Source organism: Haliotis rufescens, unplaced genomic scaffold (assembly GCF_023055435.1).
Source record: "Haliotis rufescens isolate VD_foot unplaced genomic scaffold, xgHalRufe1.0.p SCAF_17, whole genome shotgun sequence".
Taxonomy (NCBI): Eukaryota; Metazoa; Mollusca; class Gastropoda; order Lepetellida; family Haliotidae; genus Haliotis; species Haliotis rufescens.
In genome coordinates, this window is record NW_025963857.1 from 26012728 (window position 1) to 26031331 (window position 18604).

Here is an 18604-nt window from a genome sequence, read left to right on the forward strand (position 1 = left end):
AGTTCTAAGCCGGATCTTCACAGGTGGAAGTTTTAATACAGGTGGCAGTCATATTTAGCCATACTTAGCAGGACTTAATTCACAACTGTCTACGACAGTTGCATATATGTTGTCGCATTGCAAATGTCAATCAAATAGCACTGATATGTTGCAGCAACGCTGCAGGAAGATCAGAGAGTTGATACGACAAATTAAACTCCTCGTGGCTGTATTTATAATCATCCGTACATGAGAGGTTACATGGAATGCGTTGTCCACGGCACACCTACCTGCGACGATGATGCCAATTGGCTGTCCACTGTATAGGACCTTCCCACTGCAAAACAACTATCAAAAGACAAAGAATGAGATGTCAAACAAAATCCTAAAACAGCGACAAAAACCTTTCCATGGTCATACTCTGTTCTAGTAGCAGAGCCGATTGTAATCAAGGGCATATGTTTATGAACCACTATCAAAAAGTGCTGACTCGCTAAAAGGTGAGAGTATCCTGTCCGACCGATGGCACCCGTCACAAGACATCTTGTTGTGGTGTTCATATACTGATCGGCATTTGTTCGTCGATGCTCCCAGTCATGGGTTTATGAGGGACAAGGCAATGGTGCTCACGCAGAGCAAGTGAGATGTCAAACCTAAGATGCCGCCTATATGTGGGGTGTGGGGATGTTTACCTCCTCAACTTCGACTGTAGGTTCCCTGAAGCTGTTTCTGCCTCCTTTGGGTATATCAGCTGCAGATATGTACTTCAAGGCTCCAGGATACGCCTGTCGGAACAAAGAAACATTCCAATCAGTGTATGATCAAGGTAATCCCTCTCTTTCTAAACTGGGCAGGGAAATATCTGCTTGGCCACAGATACCCATGTGTAGCAGGGCCGGGGGGCATCCCACAAATGACATCCGTGCCTTGTCAGCTTGACGGGGTTAACCTTTTTGGTCACGTGGACAAGGCGCCCGACTTCACCCGGTTCTGAAGGTCCGTGGTTCGAACCCAATGAGAGAGTGAGTATGATTTTAAACCGCTTTTAGCAATATTCCAGCAATATCACGGCGGGGGACACCAGAAATGGGCTTCGAACATTGTACCCATGTCGGGAATCGAACCCGGGTCTTCGGCGTGACGAGCGAGCGCTTTAACCACTAGGCTACCCCACCGCCCTCGAACTCCATGAAGTGACTGGCTACAAATGTCATGTTTGAAAGTTGGTGGACGATAGAATGTATACAATTATCCAGCAACACTGATGCGTGTCAAACGATAATTCTATCCCAAGTCCCCTTAGATGGGGTGAACAGTAATAGTAACAGTAACGACAGTTACACCAGCATCTGTACATCACATCGGCGGTCATTTAATTTTGTGAATTTCGGTTCAAATACGTGAATATTAGCACTTGATATTTTCAAGTAAATAATCATGAAGGTCACCAGAGCTAAGGCCGTGTCCACGGTATCGATGTCGGCGTTTCCGACGCTGCTGATGACGAAAGCGGCGAAGACTTCTTCTTGAACCGGTGGTATGTCGTTGACGTACTTGACCCTACCTGATGTCTGAAAACAAATGACAGCTTATCACGGATATGTTACACTGATGACGTGTGTTGTTCCTCATTTTAGTATTGTCAATATCAACAAAGTAACAAAGGCTATCCTGACGTTGTCCTTAATCTTAATCATTCCCGAGAGTGTTGTTCAACACTGTAGTCAGTTATGTTAGAGCTGAACCCATTCCACAAAGCGATCTTAGCGCTAAGGTGAACGTAACTCCCATACTTTAACATAGGCTTACGAAAGTCGTAGCCCTAAGGTGAACGTAACTCCCGTACTTTAACATAGGCTTACGATAGTCATAGCCCTAAGGTGAACGTAACTCCCATACTTTAACGTAGGCTTACGATAGTCATAGCCCTAAGGTGAACGTAACTCCCATACTTTAACGTAGGCTTACGATAGTCATAGCCCTAAGGTGAACGTAACTCCCATACTTTAACATAGGCTTACGATAGTCGTAGCGCTAAGATTTCTTTGTGGAATGTAGCCCTGCATCACGGCGTCCTGTAAGCAAAGCCGAGTTTGGAAGCGAACGCAACTGACATAACTCACATTGTTTTGACTCTTGCTCAACATTTCATTGACAGTAATAGCATTCGCGGCCCCAGTAAAGCTTTCAAAGAGTTTGATGCAAGACATTTGGAGGACAATTCCATATTGACACAACAATGACAAAATTATGTCTGATGCAATTCCTATTTTGACGTGTATCTTATGTTTTCGATATTGTTCAGGTGAACACTTGACTAGCCTTTGCATGTGTTTGTGGGTTTTACCGGTGAAGTAGTATACGCTCGCTTTTTTGAGAACACCTGGTATCATCTAACCTTAAATCCCTACGAGGTTATTAACAGGCGTATTGTAGAAGATGTTTCATATTCGGTTTGAAGCTTCTACTTGAGACATTCTATTCTTTTCTGAATGTACAAACTAGTGTAAAAGTTCCCGACCTGTACCTGTTTATTTTTAAAGCACATGAGATGACACGTGGTATTGAACATGAAGTGAGGTGAAATGGGGTTTAACGTCGCGTCCAAGGTTACTGCACTTATATAGCGACGTGCATGCGAGTGTGTGTGTTTGTGTGGCTGCTTGTACTAGTCCGGACTTATGCTGATTTATAGTGCTAGCTCACTGAGATACCATGCATCAGTTTAGTATGAATACCCCACTTAGTATACTGACTCCGAGCCGACCGGTCCTTGTTTTAGCCCCTTAATGTCGAGCGCCAGGCAGGGTAACAATAAGTACCATCTTTTAACGTCTTTTGGTATAACGCGGCCGGGGATCGAACCTGGGCGGATATGCTACCATAAGACCGCTGACCCCACTTTCATGGGGCCTGTTCTTAGTCTGAATCCCGGCTTTGACAATACCAGTAGTGACGGTAACGCTTAAATGACGAGATTGACTAACATATGTACCTGTAGGGTCGCGTCCACCTTGGTCATAGGTTTAGTCAAAGGGTATTCATCTTTACGACTGTCATATGTCTGAGTGCCGGATGAAACTGGCCGTATCAAGTTGGTGCCACCACTCTGGAATCTTTTCGCTGCTTTCTCACCACACACGCCGAGCACATACTGAAATGAATTTAAGAAGTCGGACTATCGTGTGTTCCTTTCAGACAGCATAATGTATAACATTGCAAAAAATAACAAAGAACATTTAAATAGAAACCGATTAATTTTATGAAACACAATGCCTCGATAATGCATTGCCTACATTACGTTACATTACATGTGCCTTATACAATAGGTCAAATAGTGTCCCAAATGAGTTTTAGCTGCTTTTTCATTTATACATAATTCTTTTAAACATTTAAAGCACATGTTCCTCTTTTCAGATAAGCACATACATGTAAACAGATCATTCTGATTGCAAAAGACTACTTCTGTTTCGTTGAGGTAGAAACAGACGCTGCCTGACCTTGTAGAAGAGGGAGACGGCCAGTGTCTTCCTGTAGGTTGTACTGGACAGGCCAGGGGTGGTGTCGGGAACCAGTTCGGCCGTAAGAGTGGCTATAGCATCTGTCAATCATGTCTTAAATATATGAACACATTGGATAAACACTCCGCTTGAGTGACAAGAGTGCATAAAATTGATGAATAAAATTGTTGTTGTGATGTGTGTTATAAATATAACAACTCTGTTGCAGCTTACTCATTGACTCTCTGGCGATACAGGCAGAACAAGGAGGCTACTTCATTATCTGCCTTTCCATATGAATTCTATGATTTTAACAACGACAAATGTCTGGTCTCTCATTTTGTATATGTAATGCTTATAGACCTGAAGAAATCACTTATCTAATGTTTTTAACTTCTTTCAGTTGCATTTAGAAGATGGTGTGATGAAGTAAGACGAGTTCTATGGATGAACAACTTCTTTATTACAATTAGTGCGACGTTTCGGTGTAGATCCTAACTAGAACGTTGCACTAATTGTAATAAAGAAGTTGTTGATCCATAGAACTCGTCTTACTTTATCAAAATGTTGCCAATCTGTCCACACTATTAAAAACTATATAACCAATGCCTGCCAACTCAGTAAAAGAACTGTCACGCTTTGTGTACATTGACCTAAAACGTAAACGTAAAGACAAACATATATTCTTAGTCATTGATTGGCTTCTAGTTGAATATAAAACGTCAACGCCAGAGAATAATCAGTCTCGATATCCTTCCGAAACTGATTCAATTGGGCGTAAAAGGGAAAATGATGGTGAAAATTAAATGAATGGATCACTGAAAATCACATGGGTCGCAGGAAAGATCCTATCACAATGGTCATGTGTGTGCGTGATACCATAAGTGCATCTGGAGACAGTTCATTCATATATATTCACTTAACTTGTATGTTGAGAAAGCATGGTCATTCAGCATCTAGGCTGACTAGGAACTCCTGTCGCCTACCTTTGAGTACTGTAGAATCCCCCAACTCCTTGCCCTGTAGGAACGTCTCTGTGTTGCTGGCGTGAACCTAGACAAAAAAAACAAGCAAGCCTATCGTTACAAAATAAGAGACCACACAAAGGAGAAAATTGTGCAGAGAAAATATTGGAATTGTATAGAACATATATATTTGTTCGTGAGCACAATTCATCGAGCTTTACCATGGCGGCCTCTAAACGTGCGATACTTCTTTTTTAATCACTATGTTAAGCTGTCTTGTTAATGACATGTTAAAAGATGGCATTCCGTGTTCCTGTCAGTAACGAGAGGTGTAGCTATTGATCATGACCTAACATGCAAGGAAAACAATCCCATACGCTTCTTGAATTCAGTCCAGTGTCACTTTAGTTTGTTGCCGGTTTGGTCAAAGTGAGCTGTGAAGTTATATCACGGAGTGTCAGCTTTACGTGGAAAGAAAACCCGAAGTGATGCAGGTCTTCGATGTTTACCACTCGTAGGAATATGGTGCTGACAAATCAAGAAACATAATTTGGTCGAATCTGGCGCTGGAACTAAGCTGCACTGCGGAATGCGGAACCTCAGACATCAAAGCTTCCTGTGCCACCGAGTGTCATATCAAGAACAGGGTAAATTAGAAATGTGATTATTGTCTGCTCGTGATATTCCTGACTTACCAGTGTCTTGTTGATGCCGCCGTACACCAGGGATGGTTTTGTCTTGACTCTGAAGTTGACGTTCTTGTCCAGCTGCATCCTGAAGCCTGCTGTCACATAGGCGTGGGCATTCTGAAGTGTGTGGTGAATGATGACAACACTGCACACCCAACAAACTTGTCAAGCTCCACTAACTACCAATCATATTTTCACCCCCAGTTCTCAGTATTCTTATTGTACTACACAATGCTTTTCAAAGATAAGTCACAGAACCAGCGGCGACCCATCTCAAGGTAACATAGAAAACTTTTCTATTCTAATGAACACGGGTAAATTCACATTACTGTTCAAACTTTATTCAAGCACTTAAGAGGCCACAGGCCTATAGTACATATGACAGAGGTGTTGCACACAATTTTAACTATTATTTACAAATTTGGTTCCATATAACAGTGCGTGGAATATATACTTGGCTGAGTTTTGTATTAGTAATTCATCTAGGCTGTTGAGCAATTGCCGGTATTTAACAATATTTGGATCATTTAAGAAGTACACAGGAATATATTTTTTTCACAGTGGAGTACAATTGACATACAAGTAAAAGGGATATTACACATTTTACATAATCGTTCTGACCTTCGAGATTTTATATATCTTCCACTCTCGAAGAATAAATCATGGGTTGAACATCAAAATCTTGCCAATGAATTATGGTATTTCTTTACTTTTACATAAAATAAATACTGTTCAGCGCATAGATGTTTCAACTTTCTATAATCTAAACAGAATTTCGATAATGTCAACAAAAATGAACACGATTGCAGATAAATATCTTTCAGCCTCTGTAGAAAAGAACTGATAAATACACTTTCAGATTGTACAGATTGTTCATTCTAAAAAATTCCAAAACAACTATTGCACAACATTTTTTTTCATATCAGTTACCCAGTTATTATTTCCATTCGTATCGTAAAACATCATCATATTGTAACATTTGTTAGGATATCTGAGTGAATTCATTTTAAGGGGTTTCAGACAGTACTTTTAGGCTTTCAGCTGTGAATATATAAATAGAGGAAATCTACCAATTCTCCATTGCGCTAGATGTGATGGGTTTTACACCAAGAAATCATTTACAAGCATATAAATGAACCTTGTTCGATATCATTAAAAAATATAAACCCCGATAATTCAGCACCGTAAAATAAAATTGGGTTAATTTTAACATTAAAGATCTTGTAACTTATGTCACCAAGGATTTGTATATTCTCCAGTATACCAAATATAATCTTTTTGGCCTGGACTGATGCTTCTCTTATATAAATAGATCAATTTAGATTGTTACTGAAATAAACACCCAAATATTTATAGTGTGGAATCACCTTCAAAGTTCCATCTTTAAAGCATTTTTTGGCAAGTTTGCAACTCTTTTTGAAAACAATAATTTTAGTTTTGACTCTATTAACAGTGAGTTTTCATTCATCACAGTTATTTTCTTAGACATCATTTTGCTTTTGCAAGTCATCAGCAGTGCTTGAAAACATGACAACATCTGGATGTAATTGAATACCGTTTGTACAATTGTTATGTATTTCCGAGACTTATTCATTTATGAAAAAGGAAAATAAATACGGACTCAATACACATCCTTGGCGCATGCCAAATTTGCATTGAAACATATTAGACATCAAACCCTTATCTCGTACTAACATGTTCATATCTACTGCTTAATAATTTTAAGATTTTGGAACTATGTCCTCGTGCAGTAAACAATCTCCATCATTTACAACTCTGTTTGGAATTAAATGCTTCAGAGATGTCAACAAATAATGCATAATACTTCCCCTTTCTAGCTGATTTAGCACTGTATCAGAGATTGCAATATAAAGACATTATCAGCTGTTGAATATACTTCCCTAAATCCAGCCTGCGATTCAGAAATTCTATCCATGGTCACTTGTTAATAATAAAAGAAAATATTTTACTGAAGATACACAACAGAGTTATCCCTCTGTAGTTGTTGACATCATTAGAAGCACCTGCTTTATGAAGCGGAATGAAAATGCCAATAGGCCATGTTTCCGGGAAGTATCCCTTATCAAACATTACATTAATGGGACAAGTTGGTCACTATAAATAATTCAGAAATTGTCTCGTCTATTCCTGGAGATTTGTTACATTTAAGATGATGGATGCTGTTTAATATTTCGTCTTTTGTTATAGGCGTTTATAAAATATCCTCTGTTTTTAGTGAAATCAGCATTTGTACAATCATCTTGTAAAATACTCGGCAAATCGTCCGTCATAGTTGATGTTTCTTTAAAGTGTGCAAAAAAGTCAACAATCTTAATATTATTTTATATATAATTTTTACAATTCAAACTTTTAATCACAGAGAAGAAATTCTTTGAGTTCTTAATGTTATCCTCAATATATTGCTTTTTGTGTTCAAAATATTCATTTTCCTTTTATGCCTGCATACAGCATTATATTTGTTAATTATGTTGTTGTAATCATAATCGTTCAATGAGCGACTATCCTTATATTTTCTAAACATATTCAATGCTCCACATCATTTACGTTTCAACTGTTCACATTCAGTATCAAACCATTCATTATTGAATTTACTTCTTCATGTCATTTGCCGCGACACATAATGCATCTGTAATACACTCTATACTTCTATCAATGCCATTAAAAATCTTATCAACAGATTTATTAAGAAATTCTTGTATATGATCGGACAGCATGTTTTCTCTAAATAGTTCTACTTTTTGAAAGTCCCATTTAAATCTGAATCTGACCAGTGTTATTTACACTTTCACGGGCTTCAAAGCTTTTAGCTTCAGGATGAGTGGGTGAGAGGATGAGAGTTGACTTTGCACATGATTGGATAGAAAAGTCATTGGCAAGCTCCAACACAGCCGCAGATGCAATGATATAATCTATTACGTTTGCCCCATTTTGCCCAATGAATGTATATCCCCAATTTCACGGTCAGTTCCTGATCTTCCGTTCATGACATGAATGTTGCATAACGAGCATATCTCTTACAAACATTTACCAAAGTTATTTACATTTTTATCACTTGAGAAACTAAAATAATCGCATAGTAAATTCCAGTTTGAGTTACCTTGCTCAAGCCCTTCGATATATTCCATAAAGCCATCTTAAAAATCAGACTTTGTTCCTGTTCTGGCGTTATCGTCTCCACCACAAATAACAATAGCAACTCCTTATTCTGATAAAATGTTCAACAAACTGTAATGCCATTTTACAATCAACAGATAAAATGGTATAACAGCAAGATCCCCCAGGATAGATATATTCACATGCATATAAAATGTCAGATTGAAGGCCGAGCAAGGAATTGTCAAAATATCTATGTATACATTTTTCCGTTATTTTACACCATTTAGTATATTGATGCAGTTGCTTCTTAACAAGTACTATTATCCCACTGTCTTAGACAGTCTATCTCCATCTTAACTATAAAGAATAACGTCTGTGAAAGTGACCTTCACATCCTCTACATTATCCAACGATGTTTCTGTGACATCAATTATGTGTTCACATAGTTGGCGATCTGTTAACTTATATTTGATGCCGGAGACATTCCAGAAGAGAAAGTTAATGAAGCTATTATTACTGTCGCTTCTCTCGCTTGATGGGTTCCCTTGAAGAGCAGTAAGATCACTGTATAGGCCCTGACCACACCCTTATCTCTGTCTCCCTACTGCTGGCTTCTGTGACCTCGAGTGTGTATCCCATCCCTCGCCCCCGTCCATCCTGTGGTCATTCCTCTCTCGCTGTGCCTCCAGATATGCTTATCTGTGCAGCTTCATCTTTTCTAGCATCTCTCCCCTCTCTGGTTTCTCTCACTAGTTTCCTTCCATTGTAGTAGAGACGTGTATCTGGTTCGTCTGTTCTGCATTTTAGTAAATCCTGTCTGTGTGTTTGGGTGGGGGTGGCATTTGTTCTCTACCTCTCAGACACTAAACTGTCTCCTTACACGCCATAGATGAATGATTCATTTTTTGAATCAAGCACTCCATATAATATTACCTTTAGTTATTTCTCCTGTTTCTGAGTTATTGATTTTCGATCATGGATTATAAATCATAAAATAACTTTCCATGAGCTCGCTTTTCTCAAATAGTGAATCAACATCTATCCTGAGTATGTCGTGCTGTTCTTGACGTCACAGATATCACTTTTCATGGATCTGATTACATCCTTAAAGGGCAAGTTCACACGGAAATGAACCAATTTTTCTTGTACTTTTTCCACATTAAAAGTGTTAACATAGAAGTGTCATAGACAAAAATATAAAAACATCATATTTAATTAACATATTTTTTGCATTAAAACGATTTATATTTTTCACATTTACCAAGTGTTCTATTTCCATAACAAAAACACCATGGCTTATGCCCCTTGCAATATGACGTCATTGGTGCCAATTGATAAACATTATGACGTCATCATGCTTTGTTAGAGCCGCTTCACGTGGTGTAGGTACAGTTTTGTGATTCTAGCTTCTCAGATGCCAGCCAGAATTGTGTTATGCTGAGTCACCACTGCGCCGGAGTGTGTCGTAGACCATGTTGTTTTACCGCAAACTGGTCCTTGATATCTTTTGCGTTGAGAATAGACAGGGACCCAGTTGAATTGGCACCAATTACTTCATAATCTAAGGGGGATAACTCAGGCCTATTTCGCTCGTAAAACGAAGGCCTCATAACGACATATCATTTTAACACTATTGTGAGCTTCCTACTTTCACTGTGAAAAAAAATGAGCGTATATTTTCAAACACAGACACTAACTAATTCTAAAATTGCGTTTTGTTTAGAAAAAGAAAGAAAGTGATTTTTGCGTGTACACTTCCCCTTTAATTGAACTTAGAAAACCCGTCCTCAGATTCCTTGATTTGATTAACTATGTGCTGTTGAGGTCGCCTAGTTCACTACAAGAGGGTCCAGGGTTTAGTTCAATGTCGCCGGATCTTTGTAACAACGTGGGTAAAAGCGGGCGAATCGGAGTCAGGATTGGAGTGTCCTGTTTTCGACATGTAATTGTTTCGATAATAAAAGTCACAGATCTCACTTGATGGAAACAGCGTTGGTGGCGGAATTAATGATGGACACAGATGTGGGATCCAAGTTGCTGTACTAGATCCAGCTATCATCACAAACAGTAGCACAGCACAGCACTGCACAGAAGTAGCCTGTACCCTGTCTCCATACCCGGCGTCCACTCACTCGTGGGGTTGTAGGGTTGAATCTATCACGCCTGTGAGATGCACAAAATACCCGATTCTCGCCCTCCAAACTTCAGCTGATCCCCTCATCTGACCTTTCGTGCACCTCGACTTGCTTCAATCTGTCCAAATTTGTTGTTTCGGGACTTTTTTGTCAGGGTTGATATATGTGAACACCTCTACGACCAAGGGAGTTAACTCGAGAAAATTACCACGGCCATCTATACACATTAGCATTAATTAAGCACTACCTGATTCCGAAACCATTTCCGAATAATAATTACAAAACTACGATCTGAACCCAGTTGAACACTACGTGAGAGCTAGAGACCATTCAGTTCAAGGCTTGAATAAACTGACCAGGCGCTGCATCAGGTATGGCAATTGAATACTCCAGATACTGATAGCAGAGCCAGTGGTGAATCCTTGGTTGACGATAGTCGTTTTTCACTGCATAACGTAACAGTCCGATTCGTGGCGTGGGCTGGGTGCTGATACTATTTAATGTTGGATTTTTTTTAGAGACTTATTTGCACAACGCAATTAAATTGGTACCAATGTATTTCATGGTTTATGTGAGCTATATGATCTATAAATAATCGAGTCTTGACCAGACAATCCAGTGATTGATGTCATGAGCATCGATCCAGGCAATTGGGATCGATGTCATGCATCAACTTAGTCAGCAAGCCTGACCACCTCTTACGACAAGAAATGTCGCTTTTATAAGCATGGGTTGCTGAAGACCTATGCTATCTCGGATCTTCACGGGTCTTCAATCAATGAATCATTAGTCATTTTCGTTATGTAGCGCAAATCCGAAAATGTGGGTGGTGCTTAATTAATGCTCATGTGTATATGAACGTATCAGTATCATGTACCTGATGTCTGGGGGCAACCTTGAAGGTCTTAACATGCACGTCTCCGGATGGGAACGTCGGAAGCATGACGGACAGGATGACCTTCCCCTTCATGTCTAGGTTCAGGAACTCCATGAGGCTGACTGATTTCTCCGAACCATCACTCGATCCTTCAAGGAACATTTAAAAGAGAGTTAATGAACTGTAACTCGACCTTCTTCAACAATTTCAACAATGGAATATCTTTTCATTACTTATGACTTTATGTCATAATTGCATCTAGATCAGTGACGATGGAGTGGTACGAATCTCGTTATCGTGCCTCCATGTCAGATGAGATCTGATTGGTCAACATAATTGTGATAAAATACTGTGTAACACGCCTTGTATGGGAATAGATTTTTCAGCGGAGGAATAAATCTCTTATACCCCGCCACGAATAAATCAGGCTTTCGTGGATGTCTGAGAGACAAAATAAATCCCTTATACCCCGCTTCAAAGCAAAAAGGCGTTATGTGACATAGCGCAAGCTAACCTCAGCTCAATCGAACAGTTTTTTTTTTTTTATCAATTTTGAATTTGTTTAAATTCTTTTACATATTCAAACATGTCGGTAAGATGTCGGTTTAATCCGCTTCCCTAGTGGCTCTGGCTCGTGGTATAAAATCCTAACCCGGGACGCAGAAAACCCTCCTTGTGCGAAATACGCATAATATCAGAAAGCGCAAGTTAAATCTCCAATATTTAGTAAGTAAGCATAAAACCCCATGTACTCCTCGTGATCCTGCTTCAACTTATGAGGAGTTCCATGTCCTCATAAGATCTTTCATCCCTTCGTTATTTCTTCCACAAGACCACTATTATCGGATCTACATTCTGTCTTAGAGGAAGAGGTCTATCACAAAGTAAATATCGTGTGAGACGTGACGGAAGCGATCAATGATGCTCGGTTAAAATTCAAAATAATGCATTGTTTGCAACATCAAAACATTAAAGACACTAACTATTGCCCATTATACAGACACGATTTTGAACAGGTCAACAGCCTTTTCGTGAACACCTGGTGTCATCACTGATTTTCCCTGATCCATTCATATAATTGTCAAAGCTATTCTGCCTTGTACGTCCAGTGGCATCCGTCTCGGCTGATAATCGAGACTGGTTGTTCTCTGGCATTGACGTTTTGTATTTAAATAAAACAAGCACATTGAGAGATTGTTGAACAATTAACCAAATTAAACTATACTTCCAGTGTGTACTTTCTATATCAAAAGCGACATATACATAATCAGTATTTGTTTATGATGATGATTATGTCTCATTTATATCGAACACATTACACCATCCTCGAAAAGGTTTGTGAATCAGACATTTCTCTGTCTGGAACATCACCATTGGGATATTTAACTTGGTAACTATATCTCACCAATAGTCAGGGTTGCCCCGACCGTCTCGAACATGGCGAAGACATCAGACGGGAACTCTGTGTGCAGGTTCTTCAGCATCAGGTTACCTGCCCAGCTGCCCAACTGGAACAAACGACCCCTTATCATCTCATATCCAACATTGCATAATTCACCAGTAATATATCACCGTTAACAGAGGCAGAACAACTGTGTAAGTGAGTATGGTTTTACGCCGCTTTCAGCAATATTCCAGCAATATCACGCGGGGGACACAGAAATGGGCTTCACACATTGTCTTGAAAGACACTCATTAACCACTGGGCTACCCCACCGCCCCAGTTCACAACAGTGTATTCACAAACATATGAACGAGTTTATGGTTTATGGTTTAAGGGCTTTGTTTGTTGTATAATATGTCTAATATTGAGCATTATCCTATCCAACTGCGACTGTTGGTACCACGAGAAACGTCCGTCGGGCTAAAATGGCACAAAATCAACAAAATCACAACGTTTGACAGCCGAATCCCCATATAATTAGCTCGTCTTGGGCAACTATTCTCACCCTGAATCCGACCAGAACGTGGTCTTCAGAGGTGATCAGTGTTTATTTGTTTGTGTGGTGTTTAACGCCGCACTCAGCGATATTCCAGCTATATGACGGCGGGCTGTAAATAATCGAGTCTGGACCACACACTCAAGTGATTGACAACATGAGCATTGATCTACGCAATTGAGTTACGAACACATGCATCAACCAAGTCAGCCAGCCTGACCATCCGATCCCGTTAGTCGCCTCTTACGACAAGCATAGTCGCCTGTTACGGCAAGCATGGGTTGCTGAAGACCTATTCCACCCCGAATCTTACCGGGTCGTTATCAGTGCAGTCGAGGTGATGTGAATTGCATATACATGAATTGCATTATAGTGAGTGAGTGAGTTGGGTTTAACGCCGCTTTTAACAGTATTCCAGTCATATCGCGGCGTGTCAGCTTAATGTGGGAGGAAAGCCCGAAGTGATGCAGGTCTCAGACGTTTACCACTTCGGTGAAACCCACGAGCACGGGTATGGTGCTGACAAACCTAGAAACATAATCTGGGCGAACAGGGATTCGAACCCACAATCAAAGGTTTCTGGCGTCGCTAGGGGCCGCAACTCTGCACAGCGACTGGGCCATCCGTGCCCCCGAATTGCATTAAACTTCCAATTTAGTCATAGTGGGGTGTCTAATGAGAATGACCACAGAGAAGTTGTGTTGTTGTATTGCCGTCGGCAGTAATACTCAACCTTTATCACGGCTGCCTGTGACAAGCAAGTGTGGATGGGATGAATATTTCTTTATGCCATAAATACTCAAGGAGGGCTAGACAGACCAGTGATCGATATGACAGCAACGTACGATGGCATGTAATCAACCAAGACGCCGAGTCTGATCTCCCGATCAACGCCACATAGAAGAATTAGATTGACCATGACTACACGATCATAAGTTTTAATTACATTCCTGACTCCGGTGTTAGCAATGACGGCCACGTGGTTGGCGAAATCCCGGAAGTAGGACAGATCAGGGTTGGTGCTGTTTTTCAGAAATACCTCCATCATGTTGGTCAGGGTGATGCTAGGACCAAACATCACTTTGGAGGAGTCAATCTGTGGCATAAGAAACACTGGAGCATGAGGTTGCTTGTGATCTTTCATGTACACAGGAGGTTTTTCGTGTTTGATTGTTTGTTTGTTTTTTAACGCCGCACTCAGCAATATTCCAGCTATATGACGGCGGTCTGTAAATAATCGAGTCTGTACCACATAGTCAAGTGATTGACAACATGAGCATCGATCCACGCAATCGGGATCAATGATATGCATCATCCAAGTCAGCCAGCCTGACCATCCGATCCCGTTAGTCGCCTCTTAGGACATAGATGGGTTGCTGAAGCCCCATTCTAACCCGGATCTTCACGGCTCGGTTTTTCATGTCGGCAGGGTACTACATTATTCATCAGTTATAACAAAGTTTCGTCCTGATAAACAACATTTATCAACCTACTGATATGTCATAGAACTCTTGGATGCCACGCAGGTCAATGAGGACATCAAACATCCATGGGCCGATCTCTTTATACACACCTGCAAGTAACATTCATAGAAAAAGTAAGTCAGGCGTGTGTATCATGGATAAACAAACTGGATGTTAAACTGTAATTGATTCATCAGATTGTTGTTCGTTGCGGCTGGTTCGAAATAATCTCAGTGAATGAGTTGTTGGTCTAAAACAGCTTTGATCAGTATTACAGTTATATATCACGGAAAGTCAGCTTCATGTGGGAGAAATGCGTGTACCACTTTGATGAAACCTACGAGCACGGGTATGATGCTGACAAAGCTAGAAACATAATCGGGGTGAACCGGGATTCGAACCCACGACCATAGGATCCTTTCGTACCCACGGGACGTAACTCTGCATAGTGGATTGCAGCGCCTTAGACGAATGAGTCATCCCTGCACCTGACATAATCTGACGGTATGACAAAACCGTAAACGATTTAAGACTTACATTATGTGCTTATTACACTATAACCCAATTCAGAGACTTCGTTATCAGTGCCATAAATACCAATACATGTTACATGCTTTGGTAGGAATTATTAAAGTCTTAATGCGTGTGATGACCAATGAAAACGATCATTCTGTTACCATATCCTGAATTTCCAAACACGAGTCTGTAGTTGTCTCCCTTGTGTTGGCCGAGGAGGGCGTACAGCTGCTGTCTGTTGGTCGGTTTGTACCACTGTGACCCCTGCAGCACAATGTGGAGGGGGACGTGCTCCGTGTCAGTCTGTCTATCAGATGAACAGCGTCCTGTGCAGGTCTTCCCGGATTTGCTGCATATCTTCTTGTCCAGTTCCTTAAGAAAGCACGTCGCTATGTAAATGCAATAAAATCGGACGCGACGTTAAACCCCATTTCACCTCACCCACCTTAAAAAAAGAAACCCGTGTTTATCTGTTGTTCGTTGTTGTTCTTTTATGCATGTATTGATACTGGAAGCGTTTGTTAACAGGATGGAACTATATATCCTACCTAAGCCGGTAATTAGAAAGACTGTTTTTCACAAAAAGCGCACTGGGCTGATACACGTTTAAAATCGTGCATTGCTTTCATTGTCCCTTGATCGAATCATTGGTTTGTTGCATTGACGTGAAGAAAAAAAACATCCGAAGTAAATATTAATTCTGCGATATTACTTCAATATCAATGGTCCCGCCGATAAGGTTAGGTGCGGCATCAGAGGCGAATGACTTCATGGCGTCCAGTATTGGTCTATAGCCTGTTGAACAGACAGGCGCACACGTTACATTCAAATGTTCAAAATGTTACCAAACATGTGTTAAAACACATGTTATATACGTCCATCTTTTTTTTTTTGTTTAACGCCGCATTCAGCAATGTTCTAGCTATGTGACGGCGATCTGTAAATAATCGAGTCTTGACCAGACCATCCAGTGATTGACATCATGAGCATCGATCAACGCAATTTGGATATAATGACATGCACCAACCAAGTCAGCAATCATGACCATCCGATCCCGTAAGTCGCCTCTTACGACAAGCATAGTCGCCTTTTACGGCATGCATGGATTGCCGAAGACCTATTCTACCCCGGATCTTCACGGATCTTCTCCTCATTTTACACATTTTACGTTACATTTTACGAGTGTACAATTCGGGAGATCCATGCAATGTTTGGAATGCATAGACATTTACAAATACAATGTTACTAACTACACTTCACAAACTCGTCACTAAACACCCTTGATCCTGGCCGAGACCAAAACATTACAAACATTATTAAAACAGTACTAGGCTGAAATCGTGGAAAAGTAAGATCCAAAACAACGATGACACCGATACCAAATACATCACAATGAAATAACCATTTCTTAGTTGCCCAATGTTTAGCCACAATCAAACATGGCTGTATACTTTCGGTTGCCAAGCAGTTGATACGTACAGAGACATGACGACATTTTGAAAGTGTAAGTTAGAGTCGAAAGACTTGTGTTACTGTACTTGACGTCGAAATGGCGAGCCCAGTACATATATTTCATTTTATAGCAAGGTATGCCGTAGTTAAAACATGGAAAGAACATCCACTACCTCCCAAAATTGCTGTCACATATATAGCAGGGGCTCTCTAATGTTTCTACAATAGGTACTACAAGCTGTCCTTGATAAAGTGGAGAAGCTACATTTGTGTATGACACGCTAACGCAACAATATATGACACACGCTAAACAAAACGATTGGAAAAGCTGTATTGCGTCACCTGCTGTTTCCGTCTGTAAATTGTATCACTGTCTGGGTCTGATATTCCAGACTTATGTCATACTGAGAATTGTTGACCAAGCAAAGTCCCCATGTTTGAAAGATTCAGTGTTTTAAATTAATTAAAATATTTCACAAAATGGACACACAGACCTGTACATCTGCAGATGGAGACATCAAAGGCATTTTCCACTTGTTGCATGGTCGGGTTCGGTGTTTTCTTGAGCAGCCTGGAACACATTTATTTATCTTTTGTCTGATGACATGAACAGTTCCTTAAGATAAACAGACAAACATTGGACTTCTTTGATGGATTCCAGCTTTCATAAACAAACCTTTTTATATACGTACTTGATCGTGGGCAAATGAATTTAGTCGATGCCTTTAAGGTACATCCGGGTGATCGTACCATACATAGTCATTACCTTCATTATATATCTGATCCGTGACGATCCGTGTCAAAATAGGTCTTCATGAACCAATGCTTGGTGTAAAACGCGACTATGCTTGGCGTAAGAGATGATTAAACTGATCGGGTGGTCAGGCTCGCTGACGTGGTTGAAGCATGTCATCGTATCCCAATCGCGTGGATCGATGCTCGTGATGTCAACCACTGGATTGTCTGGTCCAGACTCGATTATTTACAGCCCGCCGTCATATAGCTCGAATATTGTTGAGTGCGGCGTTAAACAACAAACAAACACAACACAAATAATCCATTTGTTGAAGACCTTACCCATACATGTTCATAACCTGGGCGGGGCTACAGAAGCCACACTGAGAGCCATTGTACTGTGCCAGACGGTCTTGTATCGGGTGTAGGCCGTCCCTGGGGTTGCCCAGACCCTCGACGGTTGTCACTTGCATGCCGTCACACGTGTAGAGAGGAACGAGGCACTGTTAAAACCAGAACGTAGAAAATTAAAACAGTCTTACTGTCTCTCTGATCCAATAGCTGCACGTAACAGCAATATTGTTACCATACATCATAGGTATCTGTAGTTCTTCTTATCTTGAGTAACCTTATTTCTGATCGTACTATACTGAACATCAAAATTCGAGATGATGAATATTTGGGGGGTATTTTTATGAAGTTTTGCGCTTAGTCTTAATTACAAAAAAAATATCAAAAAAATATTCATGATCGCTGACTTGTGCTCAGTACTAGTATATGTACCGTGGAAGCGAATGTTGCATTTGCTTGTTACTTTGTTGATCGACGCCGCACTCAGTAATAACCCACCTATATGACGGCTGCCTGTAAAATCGATCCAGGCCATTGGGATACGATGACACGCCTTATCCTTCTAGTCGCCTCTTACAACCAGCAGAGGTTGCTGTGGACCAACACTAACCCCGAGTCCCCACCAAGTTGTAAATGATACAATCAGAATCGAACCAAAAATAGATAGTTTACTGCCAGGCTCTTATATTACCGAGTTGACTGTGTAGGTCTGCACGGACTTTGTGATGGGATCATACAGTGTGGTAGTGACGAGGCACACGCCACACCCTCCCTCCATACACATCACCTTGGTGCCATAGGACACGCCCTGGGACCTCATGAACTCATTCAGGGACAGAGCTGCAGCATACTGGTTGCCAACTGAGTAAGAAACAAATTAAGTGA

General features: G+C 40.6%; 1 protein-coding gene across 8 annotated transcripts in view; it reads right to left on the reverse strand.

The window, feature by feature from the left end:
• Nucleotides 1–18604, reverse strand: part of LOC124138597 (xanthine dehydrogenase-like) — a 71868-nt gene that overhangs the window by 25587 nt on the left and 27677 nt on the right. For 7 of the 8 annotated variants that reach the window (XR_007221753.1, XR_007221756.1, XR_007221755.1 and 4 more), the window contains exons 4-19: nt 18411–18580; nt 17711–17871; nt 17128–17204; nt 15894–15976; nt 15343–15553; nt 14696–14775; nt 14149–14298; nt 12668–12770; nt 11263–11411; nt 5140–5250; nt 4466–4532; nt 3480–3580; nt 2975–3133; nt 1428–1550; nt 672–764; nt 270–327 (exon numbers count right to left, since the gene is read on the reverse strand). Coding sequence is in view for 4 of the 8 variants with exons in the window: in XM_048397812.1 (XP_048253769.1) it covers nt 270–327; nt 672–764; nt 1428–1550; nt 2975–3133; nt 3480–3580; nt 4466–4532; nt 5140–5250; nt 11263–11411; nt 12668–12770; nt 14149–14298; nt 14696–14775; nt 15343–15553; nt 15894–15976; nt 17128–17204; nt 17711–17871; nt 18411–18580 (1896 nt within the window). In the remaining 4 variants the exon portion in view is untranslated. Of the gene's footprint in view, nt 1–269; nt 328–671; nt 765–1427; nt 1551–2974; nt 3134–3479; nt 3581–4465; nt 4533–5139; nt 5251–11262; nt 11412–12667; nt 12771–14148; nt 14299–14695; nt 14776–15342; nt 15554–15893; nt 15977–17127; nt 17205–17710; nt 17872–18410; nt 18581–18604 lie in introns of those variants that run through there. The other variant, XM_048397814.1, reaches the window with a different exon arrangement.